Source organism: Tachypleus tridentatus, chromosome 13, assembly GCF_004210375.1.
Source record: "Tachypleus tridentatus isolate NWPU-2018 chromosome 13, ASM421037v1, whole genome shotgun sequence".
Taxonomy (NCBI): domain Eukaryota; kingdom Metazoa; phylum Arthropoda; class Merostomata; order Xiphosura; family Limulidae; genus Tachypleus; species Tachypleus tridentatus.
Window position 1 is genome coordinate 267,326,375 of NC_134837.1, and position 19,004 is coordinate 267,345,378.

A 19,004-nucleotide genomic window follows, 5' to 3' on the forward strand; every position below is an offset into this window, starting at 1 on the left:
ATATTGGCAGAAAATGTACATTTTCTAATAAATATTAAATGATGTGTTGAAAGAACACCTGTTTTTATACGATGTATTGAATGGTGTGTGTACAAAACATTTATATTTCATATTAAGTACTAAAAGAATTGTTGACAGAACACGTACATTTTATATGATGTATTAAATGGTGTATTAGCAGAAAATGTACATTTTCTAATAAATATTAAATGATGTGTTAAAGGAGCACGTACTAAATGGCGTATTGACAGAACATGTATATTTTGTATTAAGTATTTTGTGTTAATTGATATTCGTTTCTTAAAACAGGAGTAACAACATTTTATCATACTCTTTGTGGTGAATAAAAACATTGTAGTATTTTGTTGTAAAAGTTGAGTTAAAATTCATCAAGAGAGTATGATGACATTTATTTAGCATAATTCCGTCATCCTATTGGTTGTTTTCATGTTTATATTAATTAGTTACTTATTAAAAGTAGTAAATTTTTGGCCCAACTATTCGTTCTACAGATATATAAAAACGTAGAATGCCATAAAATTTTCAATATTATTGAATATTTTTCAAAAATGGATTATTCGATATTATAGAACATTCATCAATACAAGTTTAAATATTGTAAAAAATTCTGAAAACAAGGAAACTTTCAATATTATGAAAAAATCTGCTGTTAGCTTTACATATAAACAACATTAAAAAAACAGTCATATATTAGAAAATTCAGAAAAAAAAACGATCTGGCGAACACACAGATTGAAACATATGCAAACAGATGAGTATACAGTTCTTATGGGAAAATAAATACTTTGTTAAAGAAGCGCTGATGACGTATCTTAAAATCAGAAAAAAACAAATTACTGTGCATAAAAATCCAGGAGAAAAGTAGTTTTATTATAACTTAAATACATTAAACATAAACATCACGTGTCTAACAATGAAACATAAGAGTTCTTTATAATACAAAATCTTAACTTTGCACTTTGAAAATTCCATAGCTAAATAAAACTGCATTGTTCTTTACGATATGATATGTCTACTTTGTTGTTAAAACATCACATGTTTAAATAAAACAGCTATAGTTCTTTGTGATAAATCTATTCTTTCTTGCTTAAATAATACATGTTTAAATAGAACAGCTAAATTTCTTCATCATATGAAATCTCTATTTTGTTGCTAAAACATATATTTTAAATAAGACAGCTATATTTCTTTTTTATAAGAAATCTCTACTTTGTTGTTTAAATATCACACGTTTAAATAAAATAGCTATAGTTCTTTATGATATAAAATCTCTACTTTATTGTTTAAACATCTCATGTATAAATATACCTGCTGTAGTTCTTTATGATATAAAATCTCTACTTTATTGTTTAAACATCTCATGTATAAATATACCTGCTATAGTTCTTTATGATATAAAATCTCTACTTTGTTGTTTAAAAATCTCATGTATAAATATACCTGTTATAGTTCTTTATGATATAAAATCTCTACTGTGTTGTTTAAACATCTCATGTATAAATATACCTGCTATAGTTCTTTATGATATAAAATCTCTACTTTGTTGTTTAAACATCTCAGGTATAAATATACCTGCTATAGTTCTTTATGATATAAAATCTCTACTTTGTTGTTTAAACATCTCATGTATAAATATACCTGCTATAGTTCTTTATGATATAAAATCTCTACTTTGTTGTTTAAACATCTCATGTATAAATATACCTGCTATAGTTCTTTATGATATAAAATCTCTACTGTGTTGTTTAAACATCTCATGTATAAATATACCTGCTATAGTTCTTTATGATATAAAATCTCTACTTTGTTGTTTAAACATCTCAGGTATAAATATACCTGCTATAGTTCTTTATGATATAAAATCTCTACTTTGTTGTTTAAACATCTCATGTATAAATATACCTGCTATAGTTCTTTATGATATAAAATCTCTACTTTGTTGTTTAAACATCTCATGTATAAATATACCTGCTATAGTTCTTTATGATATAAAATCTCTACTTTGTTGTTTAAACATCTCATGTATAAATATACCTGCTATAGTTCTTTATGATATAAAATCTCTACTTTGTTGTTTAAACATCTCATGTATAAATATACCTGCTATAGTTCTTTATGATATAAAATCTCTGCTGTGTTGTTTAAACATCTCATGTATAAATATACCTGCTGTAGTTCTTTATGATATAAAATCTCTACTTTATTGTTTAAACATCTCATGTATAAATATACCTGCTATAGTTCTTTATGATATAAAATCTCTACTTTGTTGTTTAAACATCTCATGTATAAATATACCTGTTATAGTTCTTTATGATATAAAATCTCTACTTTGTTGTTTAAACATCTCATGTATAAATATACCTGCTATAGTTCTTTATGATATAAAATCTCTACTGTGTTGTTTAAACATCTCATGTATAAATATACCTGCTATAGTTCTTTATGATATAAAATCTCTACTTTGTTGTTTAAACATCTCAGGTATAAATATACCTGCTATAGTTCTTTATGATATAAAATCTCTACTTTGTTGTTTAAACATCTCATGTATAAATATACCTGCTATAGTTCTTTATGATATAAAATCTCTACTTTGTTGTTTAAACATCTCATGTATAAATATACCTGTTATAGTTCTTTATGATATAAAATCTCTACTTTGTTGTTTAAACATCTCATGTATAAATATACCTGCTATAGTTCTTTATGATATAAAATCTCTACTGTGTTGTTTAAACATCTCATGTATAAATATACCTGCTATAGTTCTTTATGATATAAAATCTCTACTGTGTTGTTTAAACATCTCATGTATAAATATACCTGCTATAGTTCTTTATGATATAAAATCTCTACTTTGTTGTTTAAACATCTCATGTATAAATATACCTGCTATAGTTCTTTATGATATAAAATCTCTACTTTGTTGTTTAAACATCTCATGTATAAATATACCTGCTATAGTTCTTTATGATATAAAATCTCTACTTTGTTGTTTAAACATCTCATGTATAAATATACCTGCTATAGTTCTTTATGATATAAAATCTCTACTTTGTTGTTTAAACATCTCATGTATAAATATACCTGCTATAGTTCTTTATGATATAAAATCTCTGCTGTGTTGTTTAAACATCTCATGTATAAATATACCTGCTATAGTTCTTTATGATATAAAATCTCTACTTTGTTGTTTAAACATCTCATGTATAAATATACCTGTTATAGTTCTTTATGATATAAAATCTCTACTTTGTTGTTTAAACATCTCAGGTATAAATATACCTGCTATAGTTCTTTATGATATAAAATCTCTACTGTGTTGTTTAAACATCTCATGTATAAATATACCTGCTATAGTTCTTTATGATATAAAATCTCTACTTTGTTGTTTAAACTTCACTGATATAAAACAAATACTTAATTTTTTCATGATTAAATGTTTATATTATTTTTTATTGTAATGTTCCGGATGTTTTCCTACAATACACAGCTGCTCTGTTATTCCAACACTTTTGAACATCGTTCTATTGATGTAGCATAGAAGTTATTACTTATATGATATAACTTTACTATTTTTTATTTATTTAACTGTTTCTTAAAGTTTAATATTTCTATTGACATGTTGGTTTCACAATGTTCGCTTAACATGTTCAAATTTGAGTTCAGTGATATAACAATGTATGATAATAGAAATCAAATTAAAGATACATGACCCACCAACTATGAAAATACAAATGGTCAGAATTAATAAATTATCGTGATAATTATTAATATCAAAAGTCATATTTCTGTATACTTCAGATATAAAAAAATTAAATTTTCATTGTAATCATAACATATAAATAACTCATATAATTCAAAATAACATATGATTAAAAAACAACCTGGTAGGCTAAGTTACACAGCCTATCACATTGTTTAAAATTAAGATACACCCAAAAAATTAAAATTATTGCACAGAATACAATAAATCATCCATCTCATCTGTAATCCTACTAATATCACCTTCATTCATTCATCCTTGGACCTCATGCTAGTCCTAAGTCCATACATTTACATCAGAGTTTGAAGTAAAAGAATTGAAAACCTCTTAAGTCTCTGTCAATAGTTAGGTGAAACTTTCTAGCAACTCAGATCCTGGATTATCGAACATTGAACTCTTCCTTCTGGTCTTATTACTCAGGAGAAAATGTCTCCAAGTCGGTTTATGATTAAATAACAACGTGGTTTTGGTATTTCCTGATAACTGAATACATTTTGAAAACTGGTTGATGTATTTTGAATGTTTTCTTTAAATATTTAAATAGGGCTTACTAATAAGCAAAAACAATTTAAGAAGATTTTTTGTTAAGTTATCTTAGTTAAATTTTATTAAATCTGGGCTTGTGAACTGTTAATACAGAATACAAATATAATATTTTGTTTACTATTATTACCACATTCAAAGTTTCAAGAGTGTCGAAAGACAAAGAAAATGTAAAACAGATTTATAACCGGACAACAACTGAATTGTCTGGAATGGATGTTAGATGATACACTTAAAATGTCTCGATAGAGATCCGCTTCACTGAGCTTCTCTCGCGAAGAGATAGTAGTGCCAGTAGATGGCGTTGAAAATAATAAACGTTAAAGGAAATGACACGCGACAAACACGATCCACAAAAGCGGCTGTCTTCATATTCTTGGCACGTTCTTTGAAATCTCTTTCTCGAGCGTTTGCGTGGCGATAAACAGATTTTGGTTTCTGAGAAAATAAGATATTAATATATTATTAAAATAAGTAACATATTAAGCACGTGAATGTTCCTATCCAGTTCACTGACGAACTGGATACCAATTGTTTTCTCATAGAATATATTAATACGTTTAGAAAAAACAATGTTATTATATTGTTGTTCTGGTAGTATATCTTCATACATATAAAAACACATATTGATATATCCGTTTGTTTCTCTGCTGTTAAGTGCAACGCAACACAATGGATTGTATGTGCTGTGCCCCATACAAGTGTTTACCGTTATTAGCCCACAGACTTTCCGCTGTGCTACGGAGCGGCTAATATGTTCATTAAAACAGCCCAGGCTGTCGGATGCCTTGTTCAATAGTGCCTTCTAATAGACAAGCAAAACTATTTAAAACATGAATGACATTATAATCTGTTTAATTGACAATTTCTACATACAGAACATTACATATTGTTTCATAAAGTTAGTAATAATATCTGTATTCTGTTAACACGGAAATCGAAAACTGGTTTTTAAAGTTGTAAGTCCTTCAATTTACCACTTTTCCACCGAAGGCATTTTACAGTAAGAAGTACATTCATTAAAATTTTCAGTAAGATTTGTTTGTTTGATTGTTTTTTGAATTTCGCACAATGCTATTCGAGGGCTATCTGTGCTAGCCGTCCCTAATTTAACAGTGTAAGACTAGAGGGAAGGCAGCTAGTCATCACCACCCACTGCCAACTCTTGGGCTACTCTTTTACCAACGAATAGTGGGATTGATCGTCACATTATAACGCCCCCACGGCTGAAAGAGCGAGCATGTTTGGCGCGAAGGGTTCAGTAAGAAGTACATACATTAAAATTTACATTACACTTTACAATAAAAACTTCGTACATAAAATGCTACATTATATTTTACAGTAAGAACTATGTATATTAAATGTTATATTATATTTTGTAGTACAAGGGTTACAAGTAAAATTCAGCTAGTACATATTACACACAGAAGCATTTTGTTTTAGAGACATTATAGTGTTCTTACTATTTCATTATACAGAAGAACTGGTTTCAAGATGTCCTCTGGGGGATATTTACTCCGAGAAAGGTAATTGACGAGCGTGAACTCTAACAAGGCACCAAAGACCATTACTGAGCATGCGCCGATCCACACATCAATGGCCTTCACATATGACACTGGAGGTAATTGGGTCCGCACACCTGCAGCCACAGTGGTCAGTGTGAGCAGAGTGGTCACTCCCAGTGTCACTCTAGCGGGAACAGCGTCCACGTTTAACCAGAAAGAAACCCAAGAGATCATGACAATCATAAAGGTTGGGAGATAGGTCTGGATCAGGTGATAACCATTCTGTCGTCTTAGAATGAATGTGATGTTGAGAAAACTGAAGTTCCCTATGGAGAAACACGTAATATCTGTAAGATGTTCAAGTCACGTGTCTTTAGTTAGAAAACAAACATGTGATAAAACTGCCATTCATATCATTTTGTTGATTTTCGTTCAGTACAACAATTAATAACATAACGATATTTTTGATTTCAACTTAATTGATTCATTTGGAAACGCACTTAAAACGTTTTAGTGTGAACTGAGGTTTAAATTAAAGTAGATAAAGGTACAGAATGTTTCACGTGATTTGTTTGATGTAACTAGAAAAAACTCAGGCCTTATCTCTCAAGAAAATTCAAACTGTTTAAACGCTGTATGGTTAGATTTAGTTCTCTAAAATCGTATCCTAGTACCTAGGAAGTCCAACTACTGAAACACTCTATGTTTTAGATTAAGTTTCTTAAAATCATATCTCAATACCTAGGAAGTCCGATCATTGAGATACTCTGTGTTAGACGTAGTCCTCTAAAATCATGTCTCAGTACCTAGGAAGTCCAACTACTGAGATATTGTGTGTTTTCCTTTAAGTTCCCTAAACTCAAATCTCAATACCTAGGAAGTCCTACAATTGAGACACTGTGTGACTTAAATTTAGTTTCCTAAAATCATGTCTCAACACCTAGAAGTCCAACCATTGAGACATTGTATGTTTTAGATTCTGTTCCCTCAAATCATATCTCAGTACCTAGGAAGTCCAATCATTAAGACACTGTGTGACTTAAATTTAGTTTTCTAGGAAGTCCAAATCATGTTTCAACATCTAGAAGTCCAATCCACTGTTGAGACATTGTATGTTTTAGATTCTGTTCCCTCAAATCATATCTCAGTACCTAGGAAGTCCAATCATTAAGACACTGTGTGACTTAAATTTAGTTTTCTAAAATCATGTTTCAACATCTAGAAGTCCAATCATTGAGACATTGTGTGTTTTAGATTCTGTTCCCTCAAATAATATCTCAGTACCTAGGAAGTCCAACTACTGAGACACTATGTGTTTTCCTTTAAGTTTCATAAACTCATATCTCAATACCTAGGAAGTCCAATCATTGAGACACTGTGTGACTTAAACTTAGTTTTCTAAAATCATGTTTCAAGACCTAGAAGTCCAACCATTGAGACATTGTATGTTTTAGATTCTGTTCCCTCAAATCATATCTCAGTACCTAGGAAGTCCAATCATTAAGACACTGTGTGACTTAAATTTAGTTTTCTAAAATCATGTTTCAACATCTAGAAGTCCAATCATTGAGACATTGTGTATTTTAGATTCTGTTCCCTCAAATAATATCTCAGTACCTAGGAAGTCCAACTACTGAGACACTATGTGTTTTCCTTTAAGTTTCATAAACTCATATCTCAATACCTACCTAGAAGTCCAATCATTGAGACATTGTGTGTTTTAGGTTCTGTTCCCTCAAATCATGTCTCAGTACCTAGGAAGTCCAACCATTGAGACACTCTGTGTTATATTTGACTTCCAACACACAAGTAAAGTTCATTTTCCTCTTGTGTAAGAACTGTGAGACACTCTGTTTTGGGTTCAGTTACTACGTTTTTAAAATTCGAACATGGTTAAATAAATGTGTACTAAATTGCTAAGTTATATTTGTCTCGAAATTAATCCGTATGTATTAATGTTTTTCTACCTGTATCGATGGAGCGCAAGAAACTTCCAAAAGAATATCCAGACACATCAAACTCGGGTAACTGTAACGGTTGCTCGATTCTTATTGGATCTTTTTCTTGCCAGGAAATTTGAACTTGATGAGTGGTTTGTGAATCTACGGTTTTCATAAGAAACAAACAAAATATGATAGTTTACGTAGAAAAAAAAGTCTAAGATTACCCAGAAGCTGAACTCCAAATCTGGTAGCACTTTAGACTGGTTTGTGATTAGGTTTACAGATATATCATGTCTGTTAACTTATATTACCTTACTATATCCTCACGTTTCCATTTTATATTGTTATTAAACATACCTATTTTGTTATAGTCACATGACGTGTCAACCTATCTGCTACGCCTTCTGATTTATCTTTTTACTAACTTACCTTCGATCTGATACTTACGTAATCTGTTATTACTTTACATACAAATACGTTCTCAGACTTCAAAAGCATGTACATTCCTTTACTTGATTTTTCCATAATTCAGAATTATATAATCACTTAACTTACGTACACACCTCTCGCTCTCGGATACATACCGCCTTTTAACGTGCTTTACTGAACTTACAACCTTATAAGGTGCTTTACTGACTTACTGCCATATAAGGTGCTTTACTGAACCTTTCTATTTAATCCCTTTTCTGTTTTCTCTGGTTAAGCCTAATCAGGTTGTGTCTTTTTTTTTTTTTCGGTGATTAAGCCTAATCAGTCATTTATGTTTTGTGATTAAGCTTAATCAGGTATACATTCGCTGTAAAAACTTATCAGATTTACATTCTCTGAGGTTAAGCCAAATTAGGTTTGTGCACGGTATATGTGCATGTGTAATCATGATTATTAAGTATGTTATTTATAGTTCTATTTGGGCCCTGCATAGCCAAGCGTGTTAAAGCGTTCGACTCGTAATTTGAGGGTCGCGGTTTCGAACCCCGGTCGCAACAAACATGATTGCCTTCCCAGACGTGGGTGCGTTATAATGTGACGATCAATCCCACTATTCGTTGGCAAAAGAGCAGCCTAAGAGTTAGTGGTGGGTGGTGATGACTAGCTGCTTTCCCTCTAGTCTTACACTGCTAAATTAGGGACGGCTAGCGCAGATAGCCCTCGAGTAGTTTTGCGCAAAATTAAAAAAAACAAAATAGTTCTATTTTTAAATAATACTCGTGTTAATTCGGAATTAACTTTAAAAAAGTATTATTATTTTAACGTAGTTAAACAAATAAAGATATAAACAAATTTTATCTAAACGTTTCGAGAAACAACGGCCTCTTTATATTCATTTTTTTCTGGGTAACTTTAACAGGAATACCAACATCAATTAGATTTGAAACTATGACACGAGGCTAATATGTTTGTCACACAGGCAGGCTTCTAGTAAGATTTTGTTTAAAACGAATTTGTTACAACTAATTTTAACCAGGACCCACTTAGATTAAATCCCAGATTTTCTTCTATTTCCTGCATACTTCGAGATTTGAAAGTAAAAATACGAATGGTTGAAAGTTAATCATTTTTTTATCTTATTTTGTAGTAAAATAATAAATAAATAGGTGTATAAATGTAATTACTTTTCAACTTGGCAGGCGGAGCTGTCAACAATGTCTGATCTGCACCAGAGGAAAGCTTGACTGATGGTGACAGTAGGGATGATGAAGTGGGTTGTTCAAATATAGGAGGAGGATATTGATGCATTCTATGTCAAATACATTACATATGAAAAAGACACACAAAAACAATGTTGTTTTTTTTAGGGTTAGTAGGAGCGACTTTTAGCTGAAAATTGGCTTCAGGCCATCACTTGTTGTAATGCTACTTAACTGAAAAAATGCAACTGTTTTAAACAAGATCACACCAACTGAACTGTTTACAAATGTCAGTTTCGAAGCTGGCGTGCATCTACAAGGTCTTAAATAGATGGAATGCTACTTGTACAGTGGGTGTGGACGTCAGCGCTAAATTCTTAACCTGAGGATCACGGTTTACAATTCCATCAACAAACATGCTCGCACTGTTAACTGTGGGACTTTATAAAGTAAAGGTAAATTCCACTTTCAGTTGTTAAAGAGTGGCCTAGAGATTGGCTGTGAATGGCGTTGACTGACTATCTGCTTTCACTCTATTCTATCATTTTTAAATTAGGGAGGGCTAATGCATTCATTGCTTTGCTTGAAATTAAACAAACAAACTAACAACGGAAAATCCGTGACTAAAAAGGTAATGGAAGACAGTGGCGATGGAAGTAAACATCCGTCCAGAAGAAGAACGTAGTCAAGGTGTTGTTAAATGGGTTCTGGAAGAATTCTGAAGAGTAGAGAGGGTGAAAGGACGAAAGTGGATGGTCACCAAACAGAACCACAGAACCAACTTGTTCCTTCTGATACCGTGTCACCAAACATAACCAACTTGTTCCTTCTGATACCGTGTCACCAAACATAACCAACTTGTTCCTTCTGATACCGTGTCACCAAACAGAACCACAGAACCAACTTGTTCCTTCTGATACCGAGTCACCAAACATAACCAACTTGTTCCTTCTGATACCGTGTCACCAAACATAACCAACTGGTTCCTTCTGATACCGAACCACCAAACATAACCAACTTGTTCCTTCTGATATCGTGTCACCAAACAGAACCACAGAATCAACTTGTTCCTTCTGATATCGTGTCACCAAACAGAACCACAGCACCAACTTGTTACCTTTGATACCGTGCCAATAAATAGAACTGACTTGTTGAGTATCTTTGATACCGGATCATCAAATAGAACTCACTTGTTGCTTATCTTTGATACCATGGCATCAAATAGAACTGATTTGTTAATTTTGATACCGTGCCAACAAATAGAACTGACTTGTTGCTTGTCTTTAATACTGTGTAATTAAATACAACTAACTTGTTCTCTTTGATACCGAAGTAAACAGAGCTGACTTGTTGCTTATCTTTGATACTGTGTCGCCCAATAGAACTGACTTGTTGCTTATCTTTGATACTGTGTCACCAAATAGAACTGATTTGTTGCTTATCTTTGATACTGTGTAATTAAATACAACTAACTTGTTCTCTTTGATACCGAAGTAAACAGAGCTGACTTGTTGCTTATCTTTGATACTGTGTCGCCCAATAGAACTGACTTGTTGCTTATCTTTGATACTGTGTCACCCAATAGAACTGACTTGTTGCTTATCTTTGATACTGTGTCACCAAATAGAACTGATTTGTTTATCATCTGTGACAATATATCACCTTATAAATATATCTATGAAACAGGTTAGTGGAATTGATTTAATTAACCCTGAACAATAAATATATCTATAAAACAGCCTACTTGAACTGCTTTTATCAATCATGAACAATAAATCTCTCTATAATACAGGCTACTTAAATTGATTTCATCAACTATGAACAATAAATGTATCTAAAAAACAGCCTACTTGAACTGCTTTCATCAATCATGAACAATAAATCTCTCTATAAAACAGGCTACTTCTACAGTTTATTAGTTTGAGGGAAATATTAATTAAAATATATTTAATAAAGATTAATATTTTAGATTTTCGAGTTTAGTTTTACTTTTAAATAATTTTACAAAACCAGATTTTTAAGCCTTACGTTTGAACTATTTAAACATGGTAGGGAGAAGATCTAGAAATATTACAATTTTCTTATTTAAATTTCGAATACGTACACGGGCCCACGAGGACATAGCACTGTTGAGTGTCTAGAGGATAGTGGCGAAACGTCATGTGACACGACAACCGTAGCGTTAGTCTGAAAAACAGAAACGTCCAAATAAAGAGTTGGCTCGCAACTCGCAACTACACATAGTTTCATACGAAACGTTGTCTGTGATTAATTTAATTTAACTAAGAAAACGATTTTGTTTAAAATAGTCGAGGAAACCTGTGGTAGATCACCTTAAACAACCACCGAAGGTTTTTGAACTTACAGACAAAAGAAAAGACACCTGGTCAAAAGCACCCATCATGTAATTCTTTCACTCTTCTAATGTTGGAGAGAGATTTGACTGTCATTTTCATAATAAAGGAATGACCCAAGTTAGGAGTACTATATGCGGAAGTTGGACACAAACCACGATCTTTTGATTTCATAGCCGGGCTGAGCACCACACCTTACATAAGAGAGGAGAATACGTCATGTTTGAAAATATAACACTGATGAATTAGTTCGCCATCTTTGTTTAACCAGTTTAATTTACCGTTTCAAGATACATACTTCATACATCTGTTAATTTAGAATGATCGATTTTCAACTTCAAGGAGGTTTTTACTGTTGTTGCTACTCACAGCTCCAAGCATGTTTTTATTGTTGTTGCTACACAGATTGAAGCATGCTTTTCATTGTTCTTGCTGCACAGCTTAAAGCATTTGCTTTTTTATTGTTGTTACACAGCTAAAAACATGTTTTATTGTTGTTACTACACAGCTTCAAGCTTGTTTTTATTCTTGTTGTTACACAACGCCAAACATATTTTTATTCTTGTTGTTACGCAACTCCAACTATGTTGTTATTGTTGTTGTTACACAGCTTCAGGCATGTTTATATTGTTGTTGCTACACAGCTCCAACTATGTTTTTATTGTTGTTGCTACACAGCTTCAGGCATGTTTTTATTATTGTTGCTACACATCTCCAACCATGTTTTTATTGTTGTTGCTACACAACTTCAAGCATGTTTTTATTGTTGTGGCTACACAGGTTAAAGCATGATTTATTGTTGTTGTACATAGCTTCAAGCATGCATTTTATTGTTATTGCTACATAGCTTAAATCATGTGTTTTATTGTTCTTGTTACACAGCTCCAACCATGTTTTTATTATTGTTGCTACACAGCTTAAAGCATGTGTTTTATTGTTGTTGCTACACAGCTTAAATCATGTGTTTTATTGTTGCTGCTACACAGTTTAAAGCATGTTTTTATTATTGTTGATACACAGCTTAAAGCATGTGTTTTATTGTTGTTGCTACACAGCTTAAATCATGTGTTTTATTGTTGCTGCTACACAGTTTAAAGCATGTTTTTATTATTGTTGATACACAGCTTAAAGCATGTGTTTTATTGTTGTTGCTACACAGCTTAAATCATGTGTTTTATTGTTGTTGCTACACAGTTTAAAGCATGTTTTTATTGTTGTTGATACACAGCTTAAAGCATGTGTTTTATTGTTGTTGCTACACAGCTTAAATCATGTGTTTTATTGTTTTTGCTACACAGTTTAAAGCATGTTTTTATTGTTGTTGATACACAGCTTAAAGCATGTGTTATTGTTGTTGCTACACAGCTTATAGCATGTGTTTTATTGTTGTTGCTACACAGCTTATAGCATGTGTTTTATTGTTCTTTCTACACAGCTCCAACCATGTTTTTATAATTGTTGCTACACAGCTTAAATCATGTGTTTTATTGTTTTTGCTACACAGTTTAAAGCATGTTTTTATTGTTGTTGATACACAGCTTAAAGCATGTGTTATTGTTGTTGCTACACAGCTTATAGCATGTGTTTTATTGTTGTTGCTACACAGCTTATAGCATGTGTTTTATTGTTCTTTCTACACAGCTCCAACCATGTTTTTATAATTGTTGCTACACAGCTTAAAGCATGCGTTTTATTGTTGTTGGCAAACAGCTTAAATCATGTGTTTTGTTGTTGTTGCTACACAGGTTAGAGCATGTTTTTATTGTTGTTGCTACACAGCTTAAAGCATGTTTTTATTGTTGTTGCTACATAGCTTAGAGCATGTGTTTTATTGTTGTTGCTACACAGCTTATAGCATGTTGTTACTCATTTCTTCTGGTAAATGTGTGTGTTGAAGTCCGAATTTTAGTGTTATGTTTCCTTCATCTTACTACTAAGTAACGTAATGTCCTAAAAAAATTCATTTATTGAGAAAGAATGTATTACACATCTTTTACGTGTCTCTGGTGTTACTGAAATTATATAGAGTTAAAAGCCACATGTTTATGATGTTAAGAAATCGTTATTTACATTTGCTAAGTTTCATTTTCTTAACGGTTTTTTCTTGTTGCTGTGGTTAGGGCAACATATCAGTCGTTGGTTCGGATCACATTACCGAACACGTTCGCGCTTTCAGTTGTTATAATGCGGCTATCAATCCTACTTATCGTTGATAAAAAGTAGCCCAAAAGTCAATGATTGACGTTGTTGACCAAGCTGCCTTCTCTTTATTCATTATATATTAAAAACGGCTGGTATGGATAGAGAAAGCACTATTTAGAGGAGCGAACAACATTTCGACTTTCTTCGGTCATCGTCAGGTTCACAAAGAAAAAAGAGTTAACTGACCGATAACTAACCACATGTTTGAAGGGGGTTGTGTAACTGAGTGTAGGAATGTAGAGGGCGTGCTTGATGTTTCATTATATTTATTAATATAGCTATAAAGAAGTTCCTTTGTATTTGTTTATTTTGGGCTTGAGTTGTCGTATAAGTAATGTTTCTTTAATTTTGCGTTTGTTTATGTTTGTTTCTTTATTTAGTATTTGAGTGTTTTTCATGGTTATGTTGTGTTTAATTTATTTGCAGTGTTCGAAAACGTGTGAAGATGACTTTTTATGTTCTTTAAATCTGGTTTCCATTTTTCTACTTGTTTCTCCAATATAGAAGTCGTGGCAGTTATCACATTGTATTTTATAAATAATGTTGGTGTGGTGTTTGTCAGTGTAGTTTTTACGTAGTACAGACCTCAGTTTTGTGCCTAGTTTTTGAATAAATTTGGTATTAACTGTAATGTCATATTTTGTTATTAGTTTTTGCCAAATGTTGGTTATTTTTCTGCTGATGTCAGGAATATATGGTGTGCAGCAGTATACGGTTTCGTGATTTTTTTAATTCGTGAGATATATTTACTTTAGTTGGTTGATTTTGCTTTCTGTTTAGGTGTGTGCGTATAACGTTTTCTACGGTTTGTGGAGGAAACTTATTGATGTTGATGAAGTATTGTTTTATTTTGTCTAATTCATCGTTAATTTTATCTGGTGAGCATTGTTTTATGGCTGTTTTTATTTGGTTTCTTAGTATGTTGAGTTTTTGTTTTGTTTCATGGGCGTAGTCCCAAGGAATGTCCAGTATGGGTGATTTTTTTGGTGGATTCCTGTTTTAAACTGTGTATCGGTTCTGGAGGTTTTTATGTATATAATTATCCCTACAAGTGGGTCGTCTCGTCATCACGGTCTTCTCTTTGTTCAATCGGCTCAGACTAGAGACAGCTAGTGTAGATAGACCTCTGGTAGCTTTACAGAAATTTCAACAAACAAACGAAGAAAACAAATATGATGTATGAACAATCTAGATTCATTAAACTGAAAGTAAAACTGTTTTAAGTGTAAATAAAGTCAATTTTAACTACATGAAATTCCCAGGAGAAGCAATCCGACATTATCAGAATATCAAACACGTGAGACACAATCTGACAGTAGAAGAACATCTAACACGTGAGACACAGTCTGAAAGTACCAGAATATCAAACACGTGAGACACAATCTGACAGTAGCAGAACATCTAACACGTGAGACACAATTTGACAGTACCAGAATATCAAACAAGTAAGACACAATCTGATAGTAGCAGAACATCTAACACGTGAGACACAGTCTGAAAGTACCAGAATATCAAACACGTGAGACACAATTTGACAGTACCAGAATATCAAACAAGTGAGACACAATCTGACAGTAGCAGAACATCTAACACGTGAGACACAGTCTGAAAGTACCAGAATATCAAACAAGTGAGACACAATCTGACAGTAGCAGAACATCTAACACGTGAGCCACAGTCTGAAAGTACCAGAATATCAAACACGTGAGACACAATCTGACAGTAGCAGAACATCTAACACGTGAGACACAGTCTCAAAGTATCAGAATATCAAACAAGTGAGACACAATCTGACAGTAGCGGAACATCTAACACGTGAGACACAATCTGACAGTATCAGAATATCAAACAAGTGAGACACAATCTGACAGTAGCAGAACATCTAACACGTGAGACACAGTCTGAAAGTACCAGAATATCAAACAAGTGAGACACAATCTGACAGTAGCAGAACATCTAACACGTGAGCCACAGTCTGAAAGTACCAGAATATCAAACAAGTGAGACACAATCTGACAGTAGCAGAACATCTAACACGTGAGACACAGTCTGAAAGTACCAGAATATCAAACACGTGAGACACAATCTGACAGTAGCGGAACATCTAACACGTGAGACACAATCTGACAGTACCAGAATATCAAACAAGTGAGACACAATCTGACAGTAGCGGAACATCTAACACGTGAGACACAATCTGAAAGTACCAGAATATCAAACAAGTGAGACACAATCTGACAGTAGCAGAACATCTAACACGTGAGACACAGTCTGAAAGTACCAGAATATCAAACACGTGAGACACAATCTGACAGTAGCGGAACATCTAACACGTGAGAAACAATTTGACAGTATCAGAATATCAAACAAGTGAGACACAATCTGACAGTAGCAGAACATCTAACACGTGAGATACAGTCTGAAAGTACCAGAATATCAAACAAGTGAGACACAATCTGACAGTAGCGGAACATCTAACACGTGAGACACAATCTGACAATATCAGAAGGATTATTGATCAAGTATGTGTTGAGGTTGGATAGCACGTAACACATTCACTAACGTTGGACAAACCAGGGAAATACACACATAAATCTTTTATTTTCCATTACATTATTTTGTGTTCTCATAATATTAATAGTTTTAACTTCGTTAAACCTAGACTTGAGTTTAGTATAGACATTTTTAGAAACGTAAATAAAATAACAACTTATATATCCAGAAAATGACTATATCAGCTTAATATTTTGCTATCAAAGTGTCATCGGAAGCTGTAGATGACCTATAAATTCCTTAATACAAAATGGGCTATTTCACGCTATCCATCGAATCTCAGGTTTCAAATTACACTTGTGTAATCTTACTGCTGATAGAATGAAGTGTTTGAGAATCAACTTTATTATACACCCATTTTATCTTACCTAGACATTTCGTCAGTGAGTCATTACATTACCTTGTATTAGATAACTTGTAGCATGTTTTGATAAAACTGTAATAGTGAAATGTTGAACTAATAAACTACTTTATGGAGGTATAGGTCGTGATTTTATTTATGCTAATAAAACTGTCTTACAGTATTAATATTTAAACTTTTAGACTTAGAGATGAACCAACTGGAGGGATTTAAGTTTCCATTAGCCAATGAAAAAATTAATATAAAAATTCCAATAAAAATAACAGGGTTTCGTTAATCAGCAATATGTATGACAATAACTAAGAATTACAAACTGAAACATTTATTTATAGAAGGGTAAATATGGACAGATGTTATTTATAGAATATGTAGAGACGTGGAAATATGAACAGGTGGTATCCATAGATTATCTCTCATGTCAGCCTTACCTCATGCTGTAAAGGATATCGCCCTCTGGAGAAACCTTTATCAACATGTTGGGAACAGTAACCATGTGGAAAAACCCTTCCTTCACATTCCTGAAGAATAAATCAGGCTTCCAAATACGGTTAATCAGGTCGTGTGCATTCAGAGTTACCGTCTCGTATATTCCGTAACTCGTCAAGTTGAGCCTGTGGTCCTGCCAGGACTGGCGAAGGTAAATGTCGAGAATGTAGTCCTTTAACAAAAAATAGTGTTCAGAAATGCATTTGTATTTTAGTGTGTTTGTGACATGAACAGGTAGTCTAATTCGTATTTGAAACAGAACCAGACACTTCTAATTCACTGTCAGTATATAACCAGAAACTTCTAATTCGTTGTCAGTATATAACCAGAAACTTCTAATTCGTTGTTAGTATATAACCAGACACTTCTAATTCGCTGTCAGTATATAACCAGAAACTTCTAATTCGTTGTTAGTATATCACCAGACACTTCTAATTCGTTGTTAGTATATAACCAGACACTTCTAATTCGCTGTCAGTATATAACCAGAAACTTCTAATTCGTTGTCAGTATATAACCAGAAACTTCTAATTCGTTGTCAGTATATAACCAGAAACTTCTAATTCGTTGTTAGTATATAACCAGACACTTCTAATTCGCTGTCAGTATATAACCAGAAACTTCTAATTCGTTGTCAGTATATAACCAGAAACTTCTAATTCGTTGTCAGTATATAACCAGACACTTCTAATTCGTTGTTAGTATATAACCAGAAACTTCTAATTCGTTGTTAGTATATAACCAGACACTTCTAATTCGTTGTCAGTATATAACCAGACACTTCTAATTCGTTGTTAGTATATAACCAGACACTTCTAATTCGTTGTTAGTATATAACCAGACACTTCTAATTCGTTGTTAGTATATAACCAGACACTTCTAGTTCGTTGTTAGTATATAACCAGACACTTCTAATTCGTTGTTAGTATATAACCAGACACTTCTAATTCGTTGTTAGTATATAACCAGACACTTCTAGTTCGTTGTTAGTATATAACCAGACACTTCTAATTCATTGTCAAAATAGAACCAGACACGAGTTTTCTTTTTTTTTTATATTAGAAACACAAAGTTCTATTTATTGTTTGAGTTTGAAAAAAAAAATTATCTATTTCATACTCAATACAGAACCAGAACTGTCTATTTCCTGTTTGAAACAGACTAATAACATTTTAAAATAATCATTAAAGTACCTTGTTTAAATCACTGGAGATTTTCCCAGTTACGAATAAATCGTTTAACAATAAGTTGGTTATAACTCAGAAGTTCTTTTATACATGTCCATAACTTTAACAGTGTTTATATTTTAGTCTTACAATATTTTACACTAATTTACAACAACGATTTTACGAAAACTTCGAAAGCATATAGGTATAGATACATTTTTAAAGGACTCTGTATCTCATATGGTTCCAAAACATTTATAGTCACGAACCCAGAGATAAAACAAAATCTTACTCCGAATAAAATTTCTTTGTTTCCGTGAGGAGAATTTATTGTTGCTGCTCATCGTTAAATAGAACAAAGATTTTGGTTTGGACAACGTGAACAATAAATGGTAAAAATCATGGTTTGCTTAAGGTAATCGCAAAGTTGTATATTTTTCTTTTTATATTTTAATATATTTAACTTCATTTTC

General features: G+C 32.4%; 1 protein-coding gene and 1 long non-coding RNA gene across 6 annotated transcripts in view; one reads left to right on the plus strand and one right to left on the minus strand.

Moving 5' to 3' along the window:
* Positions 1 to 16,992, plus strand: part of LOC143237614 (uncharacterized) — a 29,718-nt gene extending 12,726 nt beyond the window's left edge. For all 3 annotated transcript variants that reach the window (XR_013020166.1, XR_013020165.1, XR_013020164.1), the window contains 2 exons: positions 5,812 to 6,187; positions 9,410 to 16,992. This is a non-coding gene — a long non-coding RNA (uncharacterized LOC143237614). The remainder of the gene's footprint in view (positions 1 to 5,811; positions 6,188 to 9,409) is intronic.
* The window catches only part of LOC143237613 (glycine receptor subunit alpha-2-like), a 60,996-nt gene continuing 44,036 nt past the window's right edge, over positions 2,045 to 19,004 (minus strand). For 2 of the 3 annotated variants that reach the window (XM_076477063.1, XM_076477062.1), the window contains exons 3-7: positions 17,308 to 17,537; positions 11,514 to 11,596; positions 7,806 to 7,940; positions 5,797 to 6,164; positions 2,045 to 4,771 (exon numbers count right to left, since the gene is read on the minus strand). In XM_076477063.1, coding sequence (XP_076333178.1) covers positions 4,592 to 4,771; positions 5,797 to 6,164; positions 7,806 to 7,940; positions 11,514 to 11,596; positions 17,308 to 17,537 — 996 coding nt within the window. In that variant the 3' untranslated portion in view covers positions 2,045 to 4,591. The remainder of the gene's footprint in view (positions 4,772 to 5,796; positions 6,165 to 7,805; positions 7,941 to 11,513; positions 11,597 to 17,307; positions 17,538 to 19,004) is intronic. The other variant, XM_076477061.1, reaches the window with a different exon arrangement.